Source organism: Lissotriton helveticus, chromosome 3_2 (genome assembly GCF_964261635.1).
Source record: "Lissotriton helveticus chromosome 3_2, aLisHel1.1, whole genome shotgun sequence".
In the NCBI taxonomy this organism is placed as follows: Eukaryota; Metazoa; Chordata; class Amphibia; order Caudata; family Salamandridae; genus Lissotriton; species Lissotriton helveticus.
Genome location: NC_136062.1, coordinates 485,786,399 through 485,810,914, shown reverse-complemented (window position 1 = coordinate 485,810,914; position 24,516 = coordinate 485,786,399). Strand labels below are relative to the sequence as shown.

The 24,516-nt window shown below is 41.9% G+C and overlaps 1 protein-coding gene across 8 annotated transcripts in view; it reads left to right on the top strand.

Annotated features, from left to right (window-relative positions):
• The window catches only part of LRP4 (LDL receptor related protein 4), a 356,895-nt gene that overhangs the window by 294,831 nt on the left and 37,548 nt on the right, over positions 1-24,516 (top strand). For all 8 annotated transcript variants that reach the window (XM_078684435.1, XM_078684436.1, XM_078684434.1 and 5 more), the window contains exon 28: positions 19,038-19,341. In XM_078684435.1, the coding sequence (XP_078540561.1) occupies positions 19,038-19,341 (304 nt within the window). The remainder of the gene's footprint in view (positions 1-19,037; positions 19,342-24,516) is intronic.

Genomic DNA, 24,516 nt, shown 5'->3' with positions numbered 1-24,516 from the left:
CATTGGCAGACCTTAGATTTGCTGAGAGTGGGTCACGCAAGGATACCCTGAGTCAGGGTTGCTAAGCTCCCCTCGTTCCAGGAAATGAGGTGACTGCACCCCTGTGGGCAGACAACATACTTTCTCTCTCTTTAAAGTCCTGAAATTCACTATACCTGGTGTCACTGGTCTCCTCTTGTTCACTACCTTCAGGTTTTTTTTTACTAATTTATTTTTAAAGTTGTATACATACAATACATGTTTTATCACTGTTACATTTCTCCCACAATACAAATTTTGTTGTGATAATCCTATATACTCCTGCAAAAAGATGGAATTGTAGAGGTAGTAGTTCTCTCCCCTTCACCGATACACCGGCAGCACACAGACTGCTATCAACGGCAGAAGCAGGTTGCTGACTGTTTTCTCTGACCACAGGTCTGACAACATGGTGTACCCATGATCTGCACGCCAGTGACAGTATGCTTGCCAAGGGTGAGATTTACAGGCTGTTTCAACCGGTCAAGGCTGAGATTGTCAAGATGCTGGAGCTCGGGGTGAATGACCCTCCAGTAGTCCTTGACCCAGCCCAGTGTACTGGTGCCCAAACCCAACCCCAAATGGGGGAAACCTTGTTGAGGTTCTGTGTGGACAAGAGGGGCTCACTGCAGTCACTAAGACTGATGCCCACCCCATGCCAAGAGCTGATGAGCTCATCGACACGTCTGGGGTAGCTAAATATCTGAGCACCTTTGCCCTGCAACAGGTTATTGGGAGATTGCCCTCACTCCAAGAGCCAAGGAGAGGTCTGCTTTCTCCACACCTGAGGGCCACTTTCAATTTAAAGTGATTCCCTCCAGGCTGAAGAATGTTCTTGCCACGTATCAGAGCTGGTGAATCGTGTACTGTCAGGATTGGAGAGTTTCCGTGCAGCTTATCTGAATAATATAGCTGTATTTGTCTCCACCTGGGAGGATCACCGGATCCACCACAAGGAAGTGCTTTGAGCCCTGCATCACAACCGGCAGACCAGACTGCAAGTAAGTGCCAGATAGAGCAAAGCTCTGATGCGTATTTGGGCTGCCAGGTTGGCGGAGGCCATGTATAACCTCTCCAGTCCCAGATCCATCCCCAATCTGGCTTGGGAGCCCCCTAGGACCCAGTGCAGGTCAGAGCCTTCTTAGGCCTGACTGGGTTCTATAGAATATTCATAAAGGGTTATGTCACCATAGTGGCACCACTAACTAACTCGATCTCTGAAAAGTAGCCCAGAAAAGCTATCTGGACTGAGCAGTATCAGAAGGCTTTTGCCACCCTCAATGGAGCTCTGTGCTCAGCACCTGTCTTGAAGGCCCTTGACTTCAGCAAAGAGTGTCTTGTCCAGACAGAGGCCTCTGAACATGTGATAGGTGCAGTGTTATCACAAGTGAATGATCTGGGCCAGGATCAGTCAGTTGCCTTCATCAGCAGGCGACTCCTTCCTACGGAACAGCGTTGGAGTGCCATTGAGAGAGAAGCCTTTGCTGTGGTTTGATCCCTAAAGAAGCTCTGGGCCGATTCACAGAACTATCGTAAGACAAAATCCTAAACTTACTACCATTTCGGTATTCACAGAAGGCTCTTACTCATTTTGGTATTCACAGAAGTTAGGAGTCCTATTTTTAGGACTCCTAAATACCTTCTGTGAATTCCAAAAGTCTCAAAGTTAGGATTTTCTCAGTTTAGGAGTCCTAACTTTACTATCAAACCATCCAGCTGCTTTCCAATTTGGGATTCACAGTAAACTACCCCGAGTCAAATCTTCAGCCCTCCCACATACATCAGTATCTAGGGGCCACACTGGACACTACCAGAGCTCTGGCATATCTCAATCCAGCCAGGACAGCCAGTATGCAAACACTAATAAGCAGAGTTCAACCACAGCATTCCCTCCCAGCAAGGGTATTCATGCAGCTCATAGGAATGATGGCCTCTTGCATCTTTATTGTTCTTCGTGCAAGACTTCAGATACGCCCCTTACAGGAATGCCTAGCACGTCAAGTGGAACATGGCTCAAGGACAACTTACAGATCAGGTGTTGGTGGACAGCCGCATACATCACTCTCTGCAATGGTGGGACATGCAAAACCTGTCCAAAGGGCGGTCGTTCCTGGAGCCGGTTCCACATATATTGCTAACAGCTGACGCATCACTCACCGGCTGAGGAGCCCATCTCCTAAACCACACAATTCAAGGCAAATGGACCACTCAACAAAAAGTGCTCCACATCAATCACCTAGAACTAATGGCAATATTTCTCATTAAAATCATTCCAAGTACATCTACAGAACAAGACTGTCCTAGTCCGGACGGACAACATGACAGCCATGTATTACATTCAGAAACATGGAGGCACACATTCTTTGCAGCTGTCCCAGCTCGCACAAAACATTTGGAGATGGGCCATTCCACAAAACATATACCTTCTGGCAGAATATCTTCCAGGAGTTCACAATCAGATTGCGGATCTGCTAAGTCGACAGACACAGCAGGTACACAAATGGGAACTTCATCCCCAAGTTCTTCAACCTTTTTTCCAAATGTGGGGTCAACCGGACATAGATCTGTTCGCCACACACGCAAATACAAAATGCCCAACCTTCGCCGCCAGGTTTTCACACCCGTTGTCCAAAGGCAATGCGATATGGATGAACAGGTCAGGCAGATTTGCGTACGCTTTTCTGCCACTCCCACTGATTCCCCTAGTAGTACGCAAGCTCAGACAGCAGTCTCTCAAGATGATCCTGGTAGCTCCCACATGGGCACGCCAACCGTGGTTCACAACACTACTAGAACTCTCAGTAGTTCCACACCAAAAACTACGCCTCTCCCAAACATTGCTAACGCAGAACCGTGGAGACTTAAGGCACCCGATCCAGGGCAACTGAATCTAGCCATCTGGCTCCTGAAGACCTAGAATTTGGTTACCTTAACCTTCCGCCGGGCTGTATGAACATCATTAAAGAAGGCAGACGCCCTACTACTAGAGCTTGCTATGCAGCCAAATGGAAGAGATTTGTCATCTATTGCAATGACAACAACATTGATCCACTGGATGCTTCAATCCAGGACATCATTTGCTATTTGTTACATTTACAAAGATGTAATCTAGCATTACATACAAAGAACGGTAGTGGTGTTTCCAAAGATTTGGAAAAGACCGCACATACACAAATAACAGTATACTAAGAAACAGTGCTGGAGATGTCAATACAATCTTTCTTTTTTTTTTTTTTTGCTTTCCTGTTCAGAAAGATTTTATTAAGTTTTAAGACAAAATGAAAAAGAACAAATACAATACAAAAAAGAGGAAGGAATTTACAAGCGTAAGCGATCAAATAATCAATATGAAATGCATTAAACCAAAAAACGCAATATTAAAATATAATAATAAAAGAGAATCGCAATTAAAGAGGAAGGGAAAGGAGGAAAGGGAGGGAGAGGGGAAGGAAAGAACATGTCATAGGATCATAAATTCATAAACTACAGAGTTACAGTGAAATTGCAATGTAACAATAGAACATAAGAAATATATAACAATATCATTGCAAAACATATGAATCAATAGGAGACCAAAACGACTGAAATGATTGCGAATTATGAGTAACACCTTTAAGAGATAGCTGCGCACCTCTTCTCGTAAAGGTAATCCATGACCACCAAGCATGGACTGAAAGAGAAGACGCATCTTTCCAACAGAAAGTAATGGATTTTAAGGCAGCTGTGATTAGAAAATTAAACAATTTTGCTGCTGACTCAGAAAGGGGATAAGTTAGGGCAATCGATTTGCAAATTAATAAATTAAAGGAAATATCATCTTGTAAAGGTAAAATTTTCAAAATTACACTCCATACTTCCAACCAAAATTTCATAATAACTGGACAGTCAAATAACATATGGCGAAGTGAACCAGGGCTAGCATTGCAGTGCCAACAAACATCAGAAAGCAATAATTTGGCATGAAATAGACGTGATGGAGTCCACAAAGTGTTAAATAAAATATAGGCATTGGTTTGATAAAGGGGCACTGGGAGCCAGCCGGAGATACTGTCAAGCCATATAGAGGACCAGGAGTCATCTGACAGGGAGATGGAAAGTTCATTGTTCCAGAACGACGAAATAGTCTGAACATTGGAGCCCTTTGAGGTGGAAAGTTTTTTATAAAAAACAGAGACCGCTTTAGGGGACGATGTCGTAGCTGTGAGGTAAATTAATAGGTCATTTGTGGTGGCAGAGGGAATACCATTGGGGAAGGAATCCAAAATAGAGTTACACAAGAATTGATATTTTAAAAGGTCAGTTGCTGGGAGACCAAACTTTAACTGTAGCTGTTCAAAAGGAATAAAGTCATTACCATTAAAGACATCTTTAAGATATAAAATTCATTTGGAAATCCAAGAGGACCAGAAGGTAATGTTTCTGTTCAATTTAAGTAGTGCACTGTGCCATAAAGACAAGTGGACTGTGGAGAGTAGATGTAATTCAAAATTAGAATCTAAATCATTAATTATCAATCTGGAGGACTTAATGATAGAGGAAAGATGAACAACCTTCGCTGTGGATGACATTGACATCAATGAAGGTAAAGAAAACGGCCGTATAATGGATGCTTCAATATCCAACCAAATTGGATGTTTTACCATATGTGAAGTATTAAACCAAAGGGTCCTCTGCTTTAAGATAAAATCTTTATGGTAAAGGTGAAAGTCTGGCAGGGAAAAACCAGCCTGGGCCTTAGGAATTTTTAACTTTTTGTAAGCAATACGAGGGACTTTGTTGGACCAAAGGAATTTAGATAAGAGTGTGTCAATAGTTTTATAAAAACTGAGAGGAAATTGGGTGGGGATCATAGCTAAAGAGTAAAAAACTTTAGGTGCTATATTCATTTTTATAGATTCCATTCGTCCCCACCAAGTGAGATGAAGGGCAGACCACTTGGACGTTTTGTTTTTAATGTAGTCAATTATGAAATCAGAGTTAAGTTTTAATGTAGCTGGCAGCGATGAAGCAAATAGAATACCCAAATACTTAAGTTTGGTGGTTTGCCAAAGAATATCTGTGTTTGGGAGCATCTCTGAGGTACAAAACACATTCAAAGGAAAAAATTCAGTTTTGCTTACATTCAATTTGTAACCTGAAACCATAGAGTATTGAGCAATAATGTCTAATAGGGAAGGAACAGAAGAAAGAGGGTTATTAATAAATAATAAAACATCATCTGCATAGGCTAAAGTTTTAACAGTTACATCATTGATCATAATACCCTGAATGTCATCACAAAGGCGAATATAATTAAGAAAAGGTTCAATACCTAAGAGAAATAACAGTGGAGAAAGGGGACAACCTTGCCTAGTTCCTCTAAAGAGCGGAAATTGACTAGAAATTTGACCATTAATGAACAAACGAGCAGTAGGGGCAAAATATAAAGCGGAAATCATACGAATAAAAGGGGCACCAAAATCAAAGGACAATAAAGTTTTAAATAAAAATTGCCAGTGAATCTTATCAAAAGCTTTTTCTGCATCTAATGCCATCACTCCCGCAGGAGAAGTAAGTTGAGAACTTTGTTCAATAATATGTAGTAGAGTTCTAGTATTATTAGCAGAATATCTATTTTTCATGAAACCAGATTGATCTGGGTGAATAATGGAATGGAGTACAGGAGCTAGTCTAGTAGCTAGGATTTTCGCATAGAGCTTACAATCTTGGTTTATTAGGGAAATGGGGCGATAATTAGAGACCAAGGTAGGATCTTTATCAGGTTTAGGCAGGACAATAATTAAGGCGTCCGTAAAAGAGCCCGAGATAGTACCAGAGGAGCCAAAATGAGAGAAAAGGGTATTCAAATAAGGGAGAAGATGGGATTGAAATTCTTTGTAAAATTCTGCCGGGATACCATCCGGACCTGGGGATTTATTCTTGGGGAGTGACTTAATGGCAAGCAAAATGTCTTCAGATGTAATTGGTGAATCTAGACCTGTTCTATCTGATAAGGAAATATGGGGTAAATTGCACTTATTTAAAAAGGAATCAATTAAAGATTCAGGGCAGGTGTCAGGTTTACTATAAAGGGTAGAATAAAAACGTAAAAATTCTTGCACAATATCATTATGAGAAATAGCCACTTTGCCTTGAGATCCTCGTATTGAGGTAATCTGAGTCTTATCTCTTTTAATTCGTAAGTAATTAGCAAGGAGTTTTCCCGATCTATTGGTATTAAAACGAAATTTAGCATTGGACTTTGAAAGTTGGACTCCTGCTCTGTGACTAAGAATGGCATTAAATTCATAGCGGAGTTTTTGAAGTGTAAGTTTGTACTGGGGGTCATTGGAAGATATAAACAAAAGTTCAAATTTAGCAATTTGCTTTTCCAAATGTTTAATGTTAGCGTTAAATTGTTTGTTCTCATGAGCCATAATAGAAATAGTGGTACCTCTAATGTAGTACTTAAATGCATCCCACCTGGTGACAATTGATGTGGAATCTTCAGGGTTGAATAAAAAATAATCTTTTATAGCCTGTAATAGTTTAGGTTTATGCTTATCCGTAAGAACAATGTTGGAGTTCATACGCCATCTATTTTGTTTAGTAAAAGTAGAAGAGATATTTAAGACAAATGAAATTAAAGCATGGTCTGAAATGTCTATAGTGCCTATAACAGGATTAGTAGCTGACTGAAGTAGGGAAGGTGAAATCAAAAAATAATCAATCCTTGAATGAGAATTATGGGGATTAGAGAAAAAAGAAAACCATTTTTCAGTGGGAAAGTGTAGTCTCCATACATCAGCTAGTTTAGTAGTACGAAGGAAAGATTTAAAAGCATGAAAAACTTTAGGGGGTCTAAACTTGGTAGTAGAAAGTCTATCAAGTAATGGATCAATGATCACATTAAAATCCCCACCAACAATCAAAGGAACTTGTCCCAACTTTAGAACTTCTGTAGATAAGTTAGACCAAAACGAAGGATCATCGGCTGTGGGGCCATAGATATTAAGCAAAAAGAAGGTGGAGTCATGAATTTTAACTTTAACAACAATAAATCTACCTTCCGTATCTGTGAATTTGCTAATAATCTGACAGTGTAATCTCTTTGCAAAGAAAATCGCAACCCCATTTTTCTTACCAAGTGCAGGAGACGAAACAATAGTGTCTACCCACTTTTTGTTCATATACTGTATAATGTTGTCATCAACATGCGTTTCTTGAAGAAAACATATATCAGCTTTAGAAGCCCCCAAGTAATCTAGAATTTTCGTTCGTTTAACTGGATGTCGCAGACCTTTAACATTAAGAGAAACAATTTTAACATCATGTGTAACAGCCATGAAGAAGTAAAATGAGGATGAGGAGAGGAGTTAAAGAAAGAGAAGAGGGAAAACAGCCATGGAAGAAAAGTAACTCTACGTAGAAAGTTAGAAAAGGTAAGGGAAGACACAAAAGGAAAAAACAGAAAAGGAAGAAAAAGGTACAAACAAGGCACATAAATAAGGACACAGAGACGCACACCCGTTCCACAAGCATGGCCAGAGACCGTTGGAGCCCATGAAGAAAGAAGATTTGCCAGGAATGCTCAAATTAAATGCGATCAAGTAATAGGAGCTTGAGTCTCCATTGATGACGAAGCTTGTTGGTCCAGAAAGAGTCTTAAGTCTGCAGGACGATGAAAAGATTTTGAGAAGGAGTCTTTCCAAACTCGCATTGTAGACGGATCAAATAGACCATACTTAAAACCAAGGCTTTTCAGATGCGGACGCATAGAGGAAAATTCCTTGCGAATAGCAACCGTTTCCTTAGCAAAGTCTTGATGGATAAATATTTTGGAGCCATTTACCAGAAGCGAAGGAATGTCTCTGGCAGCTTTCCTTATGAGAACCAAGTGATGGTGACGCAAGACCTTAAAAATCACCTGCCTGGGTTTTGTATGGCGTGGATTCCTGTGTGAGGGAATTCTATGTGCTTTGTCCACCTCAAATTTTTCTGGAAATTTGATATTTAGAAGACCAGGCAGCAAAGATTCCAGGTACAAGCGACAGTCGGAGCCTTCAACTTCTTCAGGCAAATTGAAAATGCGGAGATTATATTGTCTATTACGGTTCTCCAATTCCAATAATTGGGTATGCATTGGTACTATCTGAGCCATCAAAGGAGTAAATGCATCGAGCTTGGTTTTATTGTCCTGAATTTTAATAGTATTGTCAGAAACTTTCATGAACATTGACGCCATATCTTTGCGAACATTTTTCACTTCGTTTGCAATGTTATCAGTATTTATGCGCAGCGCTTTTATTTCTTCCAATATCAGAGTAAGTGAGGGTTCAGAAGTTTCAACTACTTTCGATTTATTTGGGGGAGGAGACACCTGTTGCTTCCTTTTGTTGATAGCAGAATTTTTGTTATCCATCTTGAGGAGAAAAAACAACTTTTTGCGTCAGGAAAATGTAGAAAAACCAATTCCACCTCAAAATTTAATAAATATGAGGGAAAAGGGTATTAAAAGCTCCCAAAGCACTTGAATAAAGGCAGTGCAAGAGTTAATGTGAGCCGTGGGAGTGGCTAGGCCCAAGCCAGGCCCTTTCTTCAGAAATGCACCGCCCCCTGTGCTGAGGCAATCGGCAGAACCGGATCAGAAGCTGGGGAGAGGAGCCAGGAAGCAGACAGAGGGGTCCCGGCACGATGAAATCGCCCAAAATTGACAGCAAAGGTAGGGGGCTGGCATAGGAGGCAAGCGCTATGAAAAATGAGCAAACCGTGAGGAGAAAAATCGTCGTTATTCAGCTCATTAGGCTGATGATGTTACGGAGCTCCGGTGGCGGCGGCCATCTTGTTGACGCACTCGCGCGACTCTTCCTCGACGCGCTCGCGCGACTCTTCCTCGACGCGCTCGCGCGACTCTTCCATCGACGCGCTCGCGCGACTCTTCCCAACACAATCTTTCTAAATATCAAAGACGGAGTGCTACATAGACCAATATCCCCCACTACCAGGAAGGATCAAAATTGTCATACCAGAAGGATTGACAAATATATATTCAGACAAGAAAGGTCAAGGAGAGCACAATCCTCAGGTGCAAGTACTTTTAAGATTAATATGATTAAATAGTCGTAACAGTATTGAATCTAAATACGATCTGTAACTTGTGATGTAGGACAGAACAAATCAATGAGGGTACCATTATCAGGTGGTGTTTGACTCTTCCTTTTCGCTTCACATACCATTGGGGTGACCCGATAGCCTTACATATCATTGAGGTGATCTCGTAGGAATATTATTATGCTTTCTTTACATTTTCTTTGTCCGAATGATGAAAATATTTAACTTATGCTGATTCCGTTTTGAATACTTCAGTTCTTCAACTTATTTGGTTCTCTATTACGCTTGACTCATATGGATACTGTTGAATTTTGTTATTTATTTGGAGTTGATAGTGACTGCCTACCTAAACATCCACTCAGCTACGCTTAACTCATTCGGACATTTTGGATCTTGGCTTATTTTCTCTGGAGCCTCAAGATCATAGCTACACTTGTATGATGTGATGATACGTGCGCCGTATATTCTATCCTTATTAGCCTTGAAAAAGTCCCAGTACTTATTCATAGTACGGACGAAACACGTGTCGGCTGTCGTTTTATCAATTGGAAAATAACTTTTATGGATCAATAAAGAAAAAGATGACATAAATATGAACTTTATTCATTGATTTGTTCTGTCCTACATCACAAGTTACAGATCGTATTTGAATTCAAAACGGTTACGACTATTTAATCATATTAATCTTAAAAGTACTTGCACCTGAGGATTGTGCTCTCCTTGACCTTTCTTGTCTGAATGTAATCTAGCACATTCATCCATACGGTTACATCTAGACGCACTTGCTGCGAATATAGAAAACGGACAACACTGGTCATTATTTAGAGTAGCTGCAATTAAAGCCTTTATGGAGGGCCTTAAAAGAATAATTCCTCCCAGACTACCACCCTCTTTGGTGTGGAATTTAAATATTGTTCTTACCAGGCTCATGGGTCCCCCATTTGAACCTCTACATAAATGTGAACTTCAGTTCCTCACATTGAAAGTAGCTTTCCTTGTCACAATTACCTCTCTTAGAAGAGTGAGTGAGTTACAGGCTTTAACCATACAATAACCATTCTTTCAAATACATCCTAATAAAGTGGTTCTCAGAACAAATCCAAAATTCCTTCCCAAAGTCAACTCTGCATTTCATCTTAACCAATCAGTTGAGTTATCCGTGTTTTTTCAAAACCCAGACTCTGTGGCAGAGAAAGCTCTTCACACACTAGACGTCAAAAGAGCCCTGCTTTATTACATTGACAGGACTAAGCCCTTTCGAAAGACAAAACATTTTTGTAGCCTTCTCCCCACCTCATAAAGGTAACCCCATCTCCAAAGCTGGGATTGCAAGGTGGATAGTAAAATGCATTCAAATATGCTACCAAAAGGCTAAACGTGCATTAACAATTCCCCCTAGAGCACATTCAACACGCAAACTGTTCTTAGGGAACATTCCCTTAGATGACATATGTAATGCCGCAACATGGTCTACACCACACACCTTCACCAAACACTATTGTGTTGACGTGCAGGCTAAGCAACAAGCTTCTGTAGGCCAAGCTGTTCTTAAGACACTTTTTGAAACTGCTGCAGCACATACAAGTGACCACCGCTAGGAGAGACACTGCTGTATAGTCTATGCATAGTGTACAATCTGCAGCTGATATGCCTCGAACGGAAAATGCTACCTACCAGTATGCATCTGTTCTTGGTATTTACAGCTGCAGAGTTGTACACGCCCACCCGCCTCCCCGGGATCTGTATCTGTTCCAGTTTTTATCTTAATTAGATACACTTACATGGACATCTATTCTATTTCCTATAAACTCCATCATTTCCCTTCATGGCGAAAAACAATCTGAAGATGGAGTCGATGCCCATGCGCCCTATCGTCCAAGGGAGGAGTCACCTATCTCGTGACTACAAAAGACTCTTCCAAAACAACAAGAAAGTGCGAGCATCCGATCCCAACACCAGATCGTACAACTCTGCAACTTTACATGCCAAGAACAGATGCATACTGGTAAGTAGCATTTTCCTTTTCCTTTTTACCCTCCCGCTAGCCAACGCTTTCCCTACTGTTGCACTCACTTGAGTGGGAATAGTAATTTTTACCCTCCCGCTATCCAACACTTTCCCTACTGTTGCACTCACTGGAGTAGGAATAGTAATTTTTACTCCTCCGCTATCCAACGCTATCCCTACTGTTGCACTCACTGTGGTGGGAATAGTAATTTTTACCCTCCCGCTAGCCAACGCTTTCCCTACTGTTGCACTCACGGGAGTGGGAATAGTAAATTTTACCCTCCCGCTATCCTACGCTAAAAATATTGAATCTTTTTTTAAATTAATATTAAGTTACTATATATGTATTAAAAAATTGAAATGCATTTTTTTAACTTACGTTATTTAAGTATTTTTAAGTATGTTTTAGTTAATTATATTTATTATTTCATTAATCTTACATTACTTTTAAGACATTTTAAAAATTCGATATTTTAACAAACTATAATATTTCCAACGTATTTTGGATTTGATATTTTTGTACTTAACTGTTTGTAGATAGGAATTCGATATTCTGGAATTCTATATTTTTTCCTTGATATTTTGGCAGGTCGATATTTTGCTCCTCGATATTCTGGCTGTGATCCGATACCAATAAGGGCTCTAGTCACTGAAGGAGCAGTGGTAGTCTTTAGGGGAATTCCTTCAGGATACTAGGTGGCATGATCCACTACTACCAGTATGAATCTGCTCCCGGATGCAGTTGGAAGGTCTAGGGGACCGATAATGCCAATCTTTACCATTTCAAAAAGGACCCCAACCACTGGGAGTGGAATTAAGGGGCCTTTGGGTGGCCACCTGTCTTACCACTGGCTTGACAGGTGACACAGGAGTTACAAAACTACTTCACCTTCTGGGACATACCTGGCCAATAGTAGTGGGTGACTAAACTACTCGTTTTGGCCTGGCCAAGATGCCCAGCTAGGGGGATGTCATGAGCCAATGTGAGCAGGAACTCTATACTTCTGAGGCTCTACACCTGGTAGCTGGTTGGCAGGCACCCAGGCCACATTCAGTCAAAGCACATCAACAGTCTGGCAAAAAGTGGGGGCAACCATGCAAAAACAGGGCACTTTCTCACACACAGTAGATGTCGAAAGACCTCTATGTCCACCTTGACAGGACGAATCATTTCCATGAATTGGATCCGCTCTTTGTGTCCTTTTGCAAAGCCTCAGAGAGGACATCTCGTGTCCGAGGGAGGCACAGCCAGGGGTAGTGTCAGGTGGATTCAGACCCGCTATCATAAAGCAAACAGTTGTATGTGCTCCTCCCAGGGTGCACGCTACCCACAAGAAAGGGGCACTAAGGCTACGTACAGAAATAAGATATTTGCAAGCCAGCCACCTTGTCAACAGCTCACTTGTACAAGTCACTATTGTGTGGACATCTCAGCTTGGTGGGCCAGACAAAGTTAAGGAGCTTTCATCCAGACTTCTGCATTATCCATACAATAGCCATCGCTTCTGGGGGACTTCTGTTTTACAATCTGTGCAAAGCATGAGTTATCTACAGCCGCACGATATGAATAGGAAATGCTGCTCACCCTGTAAGTATCTGTTCGAGGCGTATAGAGGCCACTTCGGAATTACAAACAGGCAATCTTCCTCTACCTCAAAGAGGCCACTTCAGAATTACAATCTGGGAGTCATTCTCTACGTCAAAGATGCCACTTCAGAATTACAATCTGGGAGTCATTCTCTACATCAAAGAGGATGCTTCAGAATTACAATCTGGCAGTCATTCTCTACGTCAAAAATGCCACTTCAGAATTACAATCTGGGAGTCATTCTCTACGTCAAAGATGCCACTTCAGAATTACAATCTGGGAGTCATTCTCTACATCAAAGAGGCCACTTCAGAATTACAATCTGGGAGTCATTCTCTACATCAAAGAGAACGCTTCAGAATTACAATATGGGAGTCATTCTCTACATCAAAGAGGACGCTTCAGAATTACAATCTGGGAGTCATTCTCTACGTCAAAGATGCCACTTCAGAATTACAATCTGGGAGTCATTCTCTACATCAAAGAGGCCGCTTCAGAATTACAATCTGGGAGTCATTCTCTACATCAAAGAGGCTACTTCAGAATTACAATCTGGGAGTCATTCTCCACATCAAAGAGGCCGCTTCAGAATTACAATCTGGGAGTCATTCTCTACATCAAAGAGGCCACTTCAGAATTACAATCTGGGAGTCATTCTCCACATCAAAGAGGACGCTTCAGAATTACAATCTGGGAGTCATTCTCTACATCAAAGAGGACGCTTAAGAATTACAATCTGGGAGTCATTCTCGACGTCAAAGAGGACGCTTCAGAATTACAATCTGGGAGTCATTCTCTACACATTATCAACGGTTCTTGAAATGTTTGAGGTTTTCTGCTTTCCCTAGTGTTCTTTTCAGTGCGCCCGACTCCATATAAGCATTCAAATCTTATGATAGAAATAAACAATTTATAGACAGTGTGGGTGAGGTGCTTCAAGAAGTCAATCTTCCCCTTCTGGGAAAAACAAGCTATCACACAAAGCCCAACTATTAAATACCGGAATTTCGAACAGCACACATCTCTTAAATAAGATTCTCTGTCTGTTCTGGATAAAGTAGGTGAAAGAGGAGTGGTTTGGAAGCTGTCGGCTTACACTGAAGAGCTCGACATCTTGGCTCCCTATAGCTGGAGTTTCATGGATGAAATCAGGGTTGTTGTGGATAGGAGACTCAGGCACGATCTTGTTGGATTGGTCTGCCCTGTTTGATACCGTGCAACATTCTACCCTCAACAGTACACCTGGAAATCTAAATTGATGGCACTGTTTGTGACACTGTTGATGGCTGGTTCTCTTCCTTTCTCTACAGTCACGCATAATCTGTAACACAGCGTCCCTGCCACACACAGGACAGTCCTATTCATTACCGGGTGCACTAGGTACATCCCTGTCTTCACTGTTTAACGTATGTTAGACTCTTAAACCAACTAAAAAGATCATTTGATTACGGAATGATGACCTACTCAGACAATACTCGATTGATTATAAATAGGTCTCCCAGTTTTCTGTTTTTACTGATTTTTACAGATAAATACAGACAGAAAACTATTTATTTTCCTATCTGTATTTATTTTTAAATATGGAAAATAGGTCTTCTTTGGGTGACTTTTTCTACTGTCAATCATGAGTGCCATGTCCGTAAGAGTACAGATTGAGAGGTAGGGGAAATGAAAAAAGACCTTAGATTTCCCAATTAAGTGCAGATCTACAGATAATTATGATATTCTACAATGCAAGTGTTTTCAGATAACGCTATTGCACTGTATACTGCTGAAACCTTTAGGGCATTCAAATGCGAGTATACATTTATTTATCAGTAAAAATAAATGTGGAAAAATACCCATTGAAGCTTCATTTATACAGAAAACACATAATAAAATTGGATACTGACAGTAAAAATTTGCAAAAAATAAATACGGATAAATACAGGCGGAAATGTCGAAAAAATAAATACCATAAAACCGGAAGCCCTAATTATAAATCCTGCTAAGCAGTCAACAATCTCCACCTCCTCTTCTTTTAGGAAGGATTGTTCTTTGGGGTATTGAATAAATTGTATTTTCTTGTGTTTTAAATTAGTCTCTAACCAAACTGATCTACTATTAGGTGTGAAACAAAGATTGCTTTGACACCATACCCACCCTCTAGCCTTCAGCCTCAGAAGCTCTGCTCGCCCCGTGGTGAAGAAAAAATACTTAGGACCTCTGCTGGATGAAGAGCTTTCTCTTAAAATTCAGATCAACTTGGTCTCCTTTTTTTTGCCCACACATGCTGTACCTAGCAGGGAAGTGCTCCCATTTCTGGCTTGGGAGCTTTGCTCAGAAGTTCTTGCCTCTTGTATACTGTCATATTTAAACCACATTTAGTTGTTTATCTGTAACCTTTTATTTTGTGGTATGTGTGTCTGTTCATGCACATGCTATGCATAGGCCACTTCAGAATTACAATATGGGAGTCATTCTCTACGTCAAAGAGGCCACTTCAGAATTACAATCTGGGAGTCATTCTCTACGTCAAAGAGGCCACTTCAGAATTACAATCTGGGGGTCATTCTCTACGTCAAAGAGGCCACTTCAGAATTACAATCTGTGAGTCATTCTCTACGTCAAAGAGGCCACTTCAGAATTACAATCTGGGAGTCATTCTCTACGTCAAAGAGGCCACTTCAGAATTACAATCTGGGAGTCATTCTCTACGTCAAAGAGGCCACTTCAGAATTACAATCTGGGAGTCATTCTCTACGTCAAAGAGACCACTTCAGAATTACAATCTGGGAGTCATTCTCTACGTCAAAGAGGCCGCTTCAGAATTACAATCTGGGAGTCATTCTCTACGTCAAAGAGGCCACCTCGGAATTGTAATCTGGGAGTCATTCTCTACGCCAAAGAGGCCACTTCAGAATTACAATCTGGGAGTCATTCTCTACGTCAAAGAGGCCACTTTAGAATTACAATCTGGGAGTCATTCTCTACGTCAAAGAGGCCACTTCAGAATTACAATCTGGGAGTCATTCTCTACGTCAAAGAGGCCACTTCAGAATTACAATCTGAGGGTCATTCTCTACGTCAAAGAGGCCACTTCAGAATTATAATCTGGGAGTTATTCTCTACGTCAAAGAGGCCGCTTCAGAATTACAATCTGGGAGTCATTCTCTACGTCAAAGAGGCCACTTCAGAATTACAATCTGTGAGTCATTCTCAACGTCAAAGAGGCCGCTTCAGAATTACAATCTGGGAGTCATTCTCTATGTCAAAGAGGCCACTTCAGAATTACAATCTGGGAGTCATTCTCTACGTCAAAGAGGCCGCTTCAGAATTACAATCTGGGAGTCATTCTCTATGTCAAAGAGGCCACTTCAGAATTACAATCTGGGAGTCATTCTCGACGTCAAAGAGGCTGCTTCAGAATTACAATCTGGGAGTCATTCTCTACGTCAAAGAGGTCGCTTCAGAATTACAATCTGGGAGTCATTCTCTACACATAATCAACGGTTCTTGAAATGTTTGAGGTTTTCTGCTTTCCCTAGTGTTCCTTTCTGTGCACTCGACTCCTTATAAGCATTCAAATCGTATGGCAGAAAAAAACTATTTATAGACAGTGTTAGTGAGGTGCTTCAAGAAGTCAATCTTCCCCTTCTGGGAAAAAAATGCTTTCACACAAATCACATTTAGTTGTTTATCTGTAACCTTTTACTTTGTGGTATGTGTGTCTGTTCATGCACATGCTATGCATACTTCCTCAATCTAGTATTGGGCACAGATATGGACTACTTGTTTTTGTTATCTACCAAAGCCGGAAACCAGTGCAGCATGAGAGCTCGGGGCTGTTGCCTCCATTTGGTGAGTAGAAGGGGTGTCAGTACTCACTGTGATCTTCAGTAGACGCTGACCTGGCAGATTCTCTTATGTTTCAACGTCCACCTTGGAGTCCATGCTTTCCAATGCAAAGGCCACCTTGATTTCGGCACCTTGAGCATCCTGTTTCTCAAATCCGACTCCTCTCGCTAAGAGGTCAGGGGTATCTTCTTTCTCCCATCTATGCACCATGAAGGCTGAGGTGGTTCGACGAGTGTGCCAGTTTCGAAGAGTCTTCCTGTTCTGGAATGCAAGACACGCTGAGCAAGAGTCTTCACGATGATCGGGCGACAAGCAAAGGTCACAAGCCTTGTAGTGGACCGACAGGTACTTCATGTGCCAAGTGGGGCAGAACCGAAATGGAGTCCTCTTCATTACGAGGACATTCTCAACTTAAACGACAAGGGCCAAGAGGCTGGTCACCAGCATGGAGTGGAAAAGACATGATGGTGGAGACCCTAAGACGAGCAGGATTGTTTTAAAGAACCGAAGGGGAACGGATGTGAAGCTACAGCGAGAACACCACGAGGCATCGAACCGAAGCTCACATCAACATGTCTGAACCCGACGTCGGAGAAAAACAGTCTAACAATGGAGTCGATGCCCAGTCACAATACTACTAATGAGTGGAATCACTACACCCAGGGGCGGCCTTAGGCATGTGAAAGCTGTGCACCTGCACAGGGCCACCAAACCCCAGGGGCCGCCACTCCAATATATATCCTTAATATAATAATCCTCTGAGGATGGATACATATTTGCGTGGCGGCCCCCGGCTCTGTCCACTTCCAAATACCCCGACCACCCCCTCTTCACTGGCCTCCGTGCCTGCGTTCCTCCGGGGGCCCCCTACCTACGCTCCCTGCCTAGGGGCGCCATGAGCCTAGAGCCTCCCCTGCTAGACCCAATGACCCTAAAATGCTTATTTAAAAAAAAATGCTATGCACATCCAAGCCCAACACTGGATGTCAGAAGAATGCAAAGCATGTGAATCTACAGCACTACACACCACGAATAGATGCTTATAGGGTAAGTAACATTTTCTTTACTGTTGTTAGTTTAGAGCCAAGTTTTCCCTCGAGTGAACACTTGTGGTTTATCACTATCAAGTGAAGACTTGTGCTGTAAAAACTGCCCTTCATGACTCTTTTTATAACAAACTAGCAGTGTATCAACATCAACACATTCTGTCTCTTGAAAGCAGTAAAGAAAAAATGAGTAAAATAATCCATATCATCATCACCATCAAAGTACTTTATTTTGGTGAAAACCATATAAGCATAGAACCAGCATAGAACATTAAGAATTTTTAAAAGAGCCTAAACATTTTCAACATTAAAAAGATGGTGGTGTATATGGCATTAAAATGAGCCCTCTAAGTGATAACAAGTTATAAGGCATTTAAATACCAGAAACTCAGGATTTTGCATGGCCGCTACCGATAAAAATTGGAGCTAAAAGTATTACTAACACATGAACATAACATTTGGTGCGCAAATGCTTTCCAGCCTCTACATGGGGTCATAGAATGCAAATCTTAAATTCATTCTAGTTTTGCAAGCATTACATTAGAAATTAAATAACAAATATATGCAGCTAAAAAATATCTAAAAATGCAAACATAAAAAGTGTGAAGCTGAGTGTCTGAATGACAACGATGAGGGTGGCTTGTGTGTGCAAGAGAAAAGCCTTGGCATGGCCGGGGCATTAGGGATCCCACAGTGGACGTGATGAGACATCTTACAATTAACTCATAATGTTAGACCTAGTAATCCAGCCCTGGTGCAGGTACTTAGCTGCAGCACAAACAATCTTCTGCACACAGCATTCTACCTACAAATAGGGACTATCCTGTATTTCCTTGGATGGTTTTATTGCGTGTCTCGTCTGCTCATAGGCAGACAGGGCAAGCAGAGCCCTAGTCGCGATATCCCTTCCACTTGCTACAAAATAGTGCATATCATACATACCTCCTGTTTTATTTACTTCCATCCACTTGCTACTTTGTCTGGAGCAATAGTCCTCAATCAACATTTAAATATCCACCCAAAAAGAACTCCTATCTCCGCGTGTCTGTGTCCTGGTGTGTTTATGCAGTGCTGGGGATTCATGTTTGTGTTTTTTGCTCTGTGTGTTTGAGAATCTGTATGAAATGTGTTCGGTGTGTGTTAGGCTGCCTATAAATGAGTAGTTCCCTTTGAAACTGAGCATGTTTCCCTTTTGTCTTTGTTAATTATTATTGGGCACCACCAACCACGCCTCCCTATGTCAGTCTTTCTCCATCTTTTCTGCTTCTTTCGTTTCCAAGACCCCCAGGTCTCCTTTCACCTCCTTCATTCTACTTTCTTAATGCCTTGTGTCCTTCGATAGCCGTCTTTCCTCATCTTCCGTCAGACCCGAGCCTTGCGTCCCGCACCTTGGGTGCTATGGGAATCATTTTCTTGAAAGCTCCTCATGTCTTTCCCTTTCTTTTCCAAAGGATTCAACAAGTGTGGCGAGAGGAACGGCGGCTGCTCCCACCTGTGCCTGCCTCGTCCCACCGGCTTCTCCTGTACCTGCCCCACAGGCATCCAGCTGAAAGAGGATGGCAGGACGTGCGATCCGTCTCCAGAGTCCTACCTGCTGTTCTCCAGCCGTGGGTCCATACGCAGGATCTCACTGGACACCAGTGACCACACGGATGTATACGTGCCCGTGCCCGAACTCAACAATGTCATCTCGTTGGACTATGACAGTGTGGATGGGAAGATCTACTACACGGACGTCTTCCTAGATGTGATCAGGTACAGAGTGTCTCCACCACACACCTCCCCCTCTGGCCACTGTGTCTCAAAGATGTGTTCAGTGTCAGCTGAGAAGCTCCTGGGTAATCTGAAAGGGAGGGCACATTAAATTGAAGAATCTAAATTCATGTACTCATAGTTGTCACAAGTTCAGAATCTTAGTTGTCATCACACATTGTTTGTTACCATTATCATCACATTATTATATATGGTGTAAATGTCTTCACATTGTAACACAGTTTGTCCAAATGTCTGAGTTCTGCTGCCAGCACCATCCCAAACTACAGGCCCTGTAGGATGTGGTTTCTTGACTGGGCTCTGACACAAAGATGCATGAACACTTTGGCATCCCCTGCAGCTTCTGTCTTCTCGACTGAGCCTTCGCGGGCTTTTGTGAGCAAATGCAAGGTCCGCTCTCCAGTCTGAGTAGAGCAAGGGAATAGTAGTTCTTCATCATAGGACCTTCAATGATAGTCATAAACACTAAAATAATTCTGCGCCGCCTGCGTGCACCACAGAGCACTTCTTTATACCTACAATCCATCTCAAAGTTCCATAGCGTGCTAATGCCCATCTCCGTTCATGATGATAGAACACCCTGTAATCCACTATCAGAGGCTCAGTTTCTTTTTCTGGGAGATTCAATGACTCTGAATTCAGTCTCAAACCCGCATTGCAGCATTTTGGTCGGAAAGGTGAAAACGTATGAAGAAAGGAAAAAGAGAGTGCAGCCTGGTAGGCTTTCATTGTAAAGAGTGAAAAAGGGTGCTGTCTACCCACAAGAAAGGGGCACTAAGGCTACGTACAGAAATAAGATATTTGCAAGCCAGCCACCTTGTCGACAGCACACTTCACACTTAAGAATCCTTTTAGGTTTGTTCCTTAAATTACAATCCCTTTTCCAGAAGTTCTCTTCTTGTGGCAGGAAGAAGGAAGAGTTTCTTGAAAATCTCTGTTCGGTCAGCACACAGAGGGGATGCAAAAGATGAAAAATGGCGTACAGTCCTCAAAAGCAGCGGGTCTAGAGGAATGGAAGGAAATCTTCTGATCCCAGTGCAGATTAAGAGATTGTAGATCGTAACAACGCAGGGTTCAGACCCTTCGTTGGCCTTACATTGAGTGACAGCAATTGTTTTAAAAATATTTTGTAGAATTGATGTATGTTTTTCTTGTATCATGCTTTTATGATTTAATATTTTTTTTTTCAATTTTTTTTTCTTCAAACCTTTATTAGGAACACGAAACCATACAGTGGCGCATACACAGATTGGTTACAGGAGAAGTAGGCACAATGTCAGGTACACAATAAAGACAGAAAGAAAATTGGAATGCGGGCAGTCTCCAAATCACACAATACAGATCGAATAAAGCAAATTTTTATTTGATTTGATTTGACAGCAGTATCCCCAAAGCCAAAGATATCACTGCCAACGTCAGTCATCTAAACCAAGGACTTTCCAGGCGAAATCTCCATCTTCAAGAGGGAGACAGTTGTCTGGTACAAGGCATCGACAGTTAATACCCCCTCTTCTGTTAGCCACGCCGGTGGGGGGAGCGGTAGTTTTAGAAATGGCAGGGTGGTCTTTACTCACGTAAGACAAATGGGTGATAAATAATATAGATTGTGGTTCTTTTGTACATTTCAGATCCACTCTCACTCCTCTTCCACCATAACCAACTGCACTGCGCTGACGAAGGAAACATCTACCCTGTTAAAAAAGGAGCCATCAGACCTGTTCAGTCGCACCAAAGTGGTGTAGCAAAATACTTGAGATATTTTGTTGTAGTGAAAAAAGGCTTAAGAAAATTATTCAGACACACATTAGATCTCAACTAACAAATCAATCACACAAAAAAGTTTTGAATTGTTGTCCTTCATTAAAATCTACCCGCATTTGAGAGAAAAGGAGTGGATGTGTGCAGTCTGTCCTGGAAAAACGTCATTTCCTCAGGTCTCTCCTCATCCAGCTTCGAAAAACCTTCTATGATCGATGACCTCTTGTATAAACATTGTCCCCGAGCGCAAGGTTGTATACGAGACCCCTTCGATGAATGTTCAGAAGACCAGTGGTCTCAACGGGAAAACAGTTGGTAAGACAGGTTGACTCTAACCAATGCAGCAAGACATTCCTGGCATAGAAGTCCAAAAGGCACAATTTGCTAGTAAGAAGCCCAGGTCAGAAACAATTTTCAACTCAAGTTATTATAACGGACGCTTCCCTTATGGGTTGTGGAGCTCACCTGCAGGATCTAACAATTCAGGAACAGTGGGTGAAAATAGGAAAATCATACCGCATAAATTACATAGATCTCAGATTGGTTCAATAAACTCTAAAAGCCTTTTTCCTGTCTCCAACAGTACCATTGATAATTCACATACAAAGTGACGCTACCACCATGCAAGAGGCAAGACCTCTGTCACTACAGGCACAATCGATTTGGAATTGGGCTCTATACAACAATTTACCCCCTCAGCAATGTCATATTCCAGGGAAGACAAATGTGCAAGCGGACTTCCTCAGCAGATACTCGGAAGAGTTTCAAAAATGAGTATTAGATGACAAGGTTCTAGAAGATATTTTCCAAGAGTGGAGCCTTCCTTGTAACTCATCACAACAAAATAAAATAAAAACATTCATAGAATTTGCATCCAGCATCTGAAAACAGGGATCTCTAGGGAATGCCCTTTTGATTGAATGGTAGAAGCCAATACTCTGTGCATTTTCACAATACCAATAATACCAAAAGTGATTCCAAAGCTTCTCAGATCTTTTTTGAAGATGGTTCTAATAGCTCTAGATTGGCAAAGACAGTGGTGGTCCCAGGACTTATTACAAATGTCCGTAAAACCTCACGTTGCCATACACACCGCACCTGTTAATGTCACTCCCTGCCCCTTTCCATCATTGAGGTCAGACAATCTGGTCTTCTAGTTCTACTATTGGTCTGCATTGTAATCCTAAAAAAAAGCCAAATGTCTATCGACAAGAACACGTTAATCTTTCAACCGTAAAAGATTCTGCATTTGATGTAAGCAGAAAGGGCTCACTCCAATCCAATCAAGTCAAGAGAATGTGATACTCCCTTATTTATTAAACTTGGCTCAATCTAAGCTTCAGTTTCCTCAATAAAAGCGCATCTGGGATCCTTCTCTGCATACAGAAAATCTGCAACACAAATTTATTTTTTCAAAATAACTGTAATAATGCTGTAAAAGACATCTCCCCCCTGCTCCTCCCACTCTGGACTAAAATCATTAACAGCTCTCTTCAACAAGGACTCATTCCAGACCCCCTCAAGGTGGGGCAAGTCACGCTTATACTCAAGAAACCTACAGCTGATCCGTCTGACCTAAACAATTACCGCCCTATCACCAATATCCCCACCTTGGCCAAACTGCTGGAAAAATGCGTACAACTCCAACTGACAAAACACATTGATCAGTTTGACCTCCTCAACCCTCATCAATCAGGCTTCCGAGCGAAACACAGCACGGAAACGGCTATGATGCACATAATTGATGACGCCCTCCAAATCCTTGATCGCAATGATTCCTTCCTCCTCATCCTTCTTGATCTCTCCTCAGCATTCGATACTGTCAAACATGAGAACCTATTGGAGCTGCTAAATACCAGAATGGGTTTATCCGGAACTGTTCTCAAATGGTTCACCTCCTTCCTACATAACCGGTCTCAGAAGTTCAAGATCAACAACGTGTTGTCCTCGTCTGTACCTGTAACATTAGGCGTCCCACAAGGATCTTCCCTATCCCCCACTTTGTTCAACCTAGTCATGGAACCACTTACCACCTTGCTTCAAGCATCTAATGTACACTTCCATATGTACGCCGATGACACCCAACTTTACCTCAAGCTACAATCCCCGGAAGACATCAAACTTCTGAACTCCACACTCAGAAACACCCAATCATGGTTGGCCGATAATCACCTCAAACTAAATGCTCTGAAAACTGAGTTCATTCTGATCTCACCTCCTGCGAAAATTGCCATCACCCAAGTCTGGCTCAATCACCTAACTGCGCTCAATGTCCAACCCACCATCGTGGAATCTGCGAAATCCTTAGGCATCACACTTGACGCCAACCTCAACATGCAGCAGCACATTAGCAAAGCAACTAAAGGAGCTAATTTCCAAATCAACACTTTGAGGAAACTTAAACCCTTCTTCCCAGCTAAGGACTTCCAAACTGCTGTACAAGCCCTAGTCATCCCTCGCATAGACTACGGAATTGTGGCCCTCAGCGGACTCCCCCTTTCAACAACCGCACCCCTACGAGCCTCCTTGAATGCTGCCGCGAGACTCATCACTGGTTCTAGAAAACATTCGCATATATCCCCTGACTTAAAATCCCTGAACTGGCTGCCTTTTGAAGCCAGAATACAGCTGAAAATTGCCGTTATGACACACTCGGCCGTACACCACAAGTCACCCAACTACCTCGCTCAAAAGCTGACTATATCAGGAGGCTCGAGATCCAATAGAAGTACAAAAAATCTACTCCTGAAACCTCGTAGATTCCGGAAGGAAAAAACATACAAACGCTCCTTCTCAGGAATGGCACCCAGGATCTGGAATGCACTCCCTCCTGAAACCAGGCTTATCTCCTCCACTGCACTCTTCAAGAAAGAGGTAAAAGCCATCCTTATGGCCAAGTTCACCTGAACTCGACTGTTGCTGGATCAAAGACTTTCCACCGCTTTTGTATCATTGGTTACCTGATTGTTTATTGGTATTATATTTGTACATGTTTGCTATCCTATTATGCTACTCACTTACTACCGACTACTATATTGTACCCAATATATTGTACCCAATAGTTTGTTTAACCACCCTTTTGCTGCCCCTACCCATGTCTATGTAACCTTTAAGAAAGAGGTAAAAGCCATCCATATGGCCAAGTTCACCTGAACTCTTTTGTTGCTGGTTCAAAGACGTTGCACCGGTCTTGTACTATTGGGTAACTGATTGTTTATTGTTATTAAATCTGTACTTGATTGCTATCCTATTATGTTACTACCTACTATCGACTACTACATTGTACCCAATAGTTTGATTAATCACCATCCTGTTGTCCCTACCCCTTCTTTCTGTAAAGCGCTCTGATATCTGCAAGGATCTTGTTAGCGCTATATAAAACTTTGAATAAATAAATAA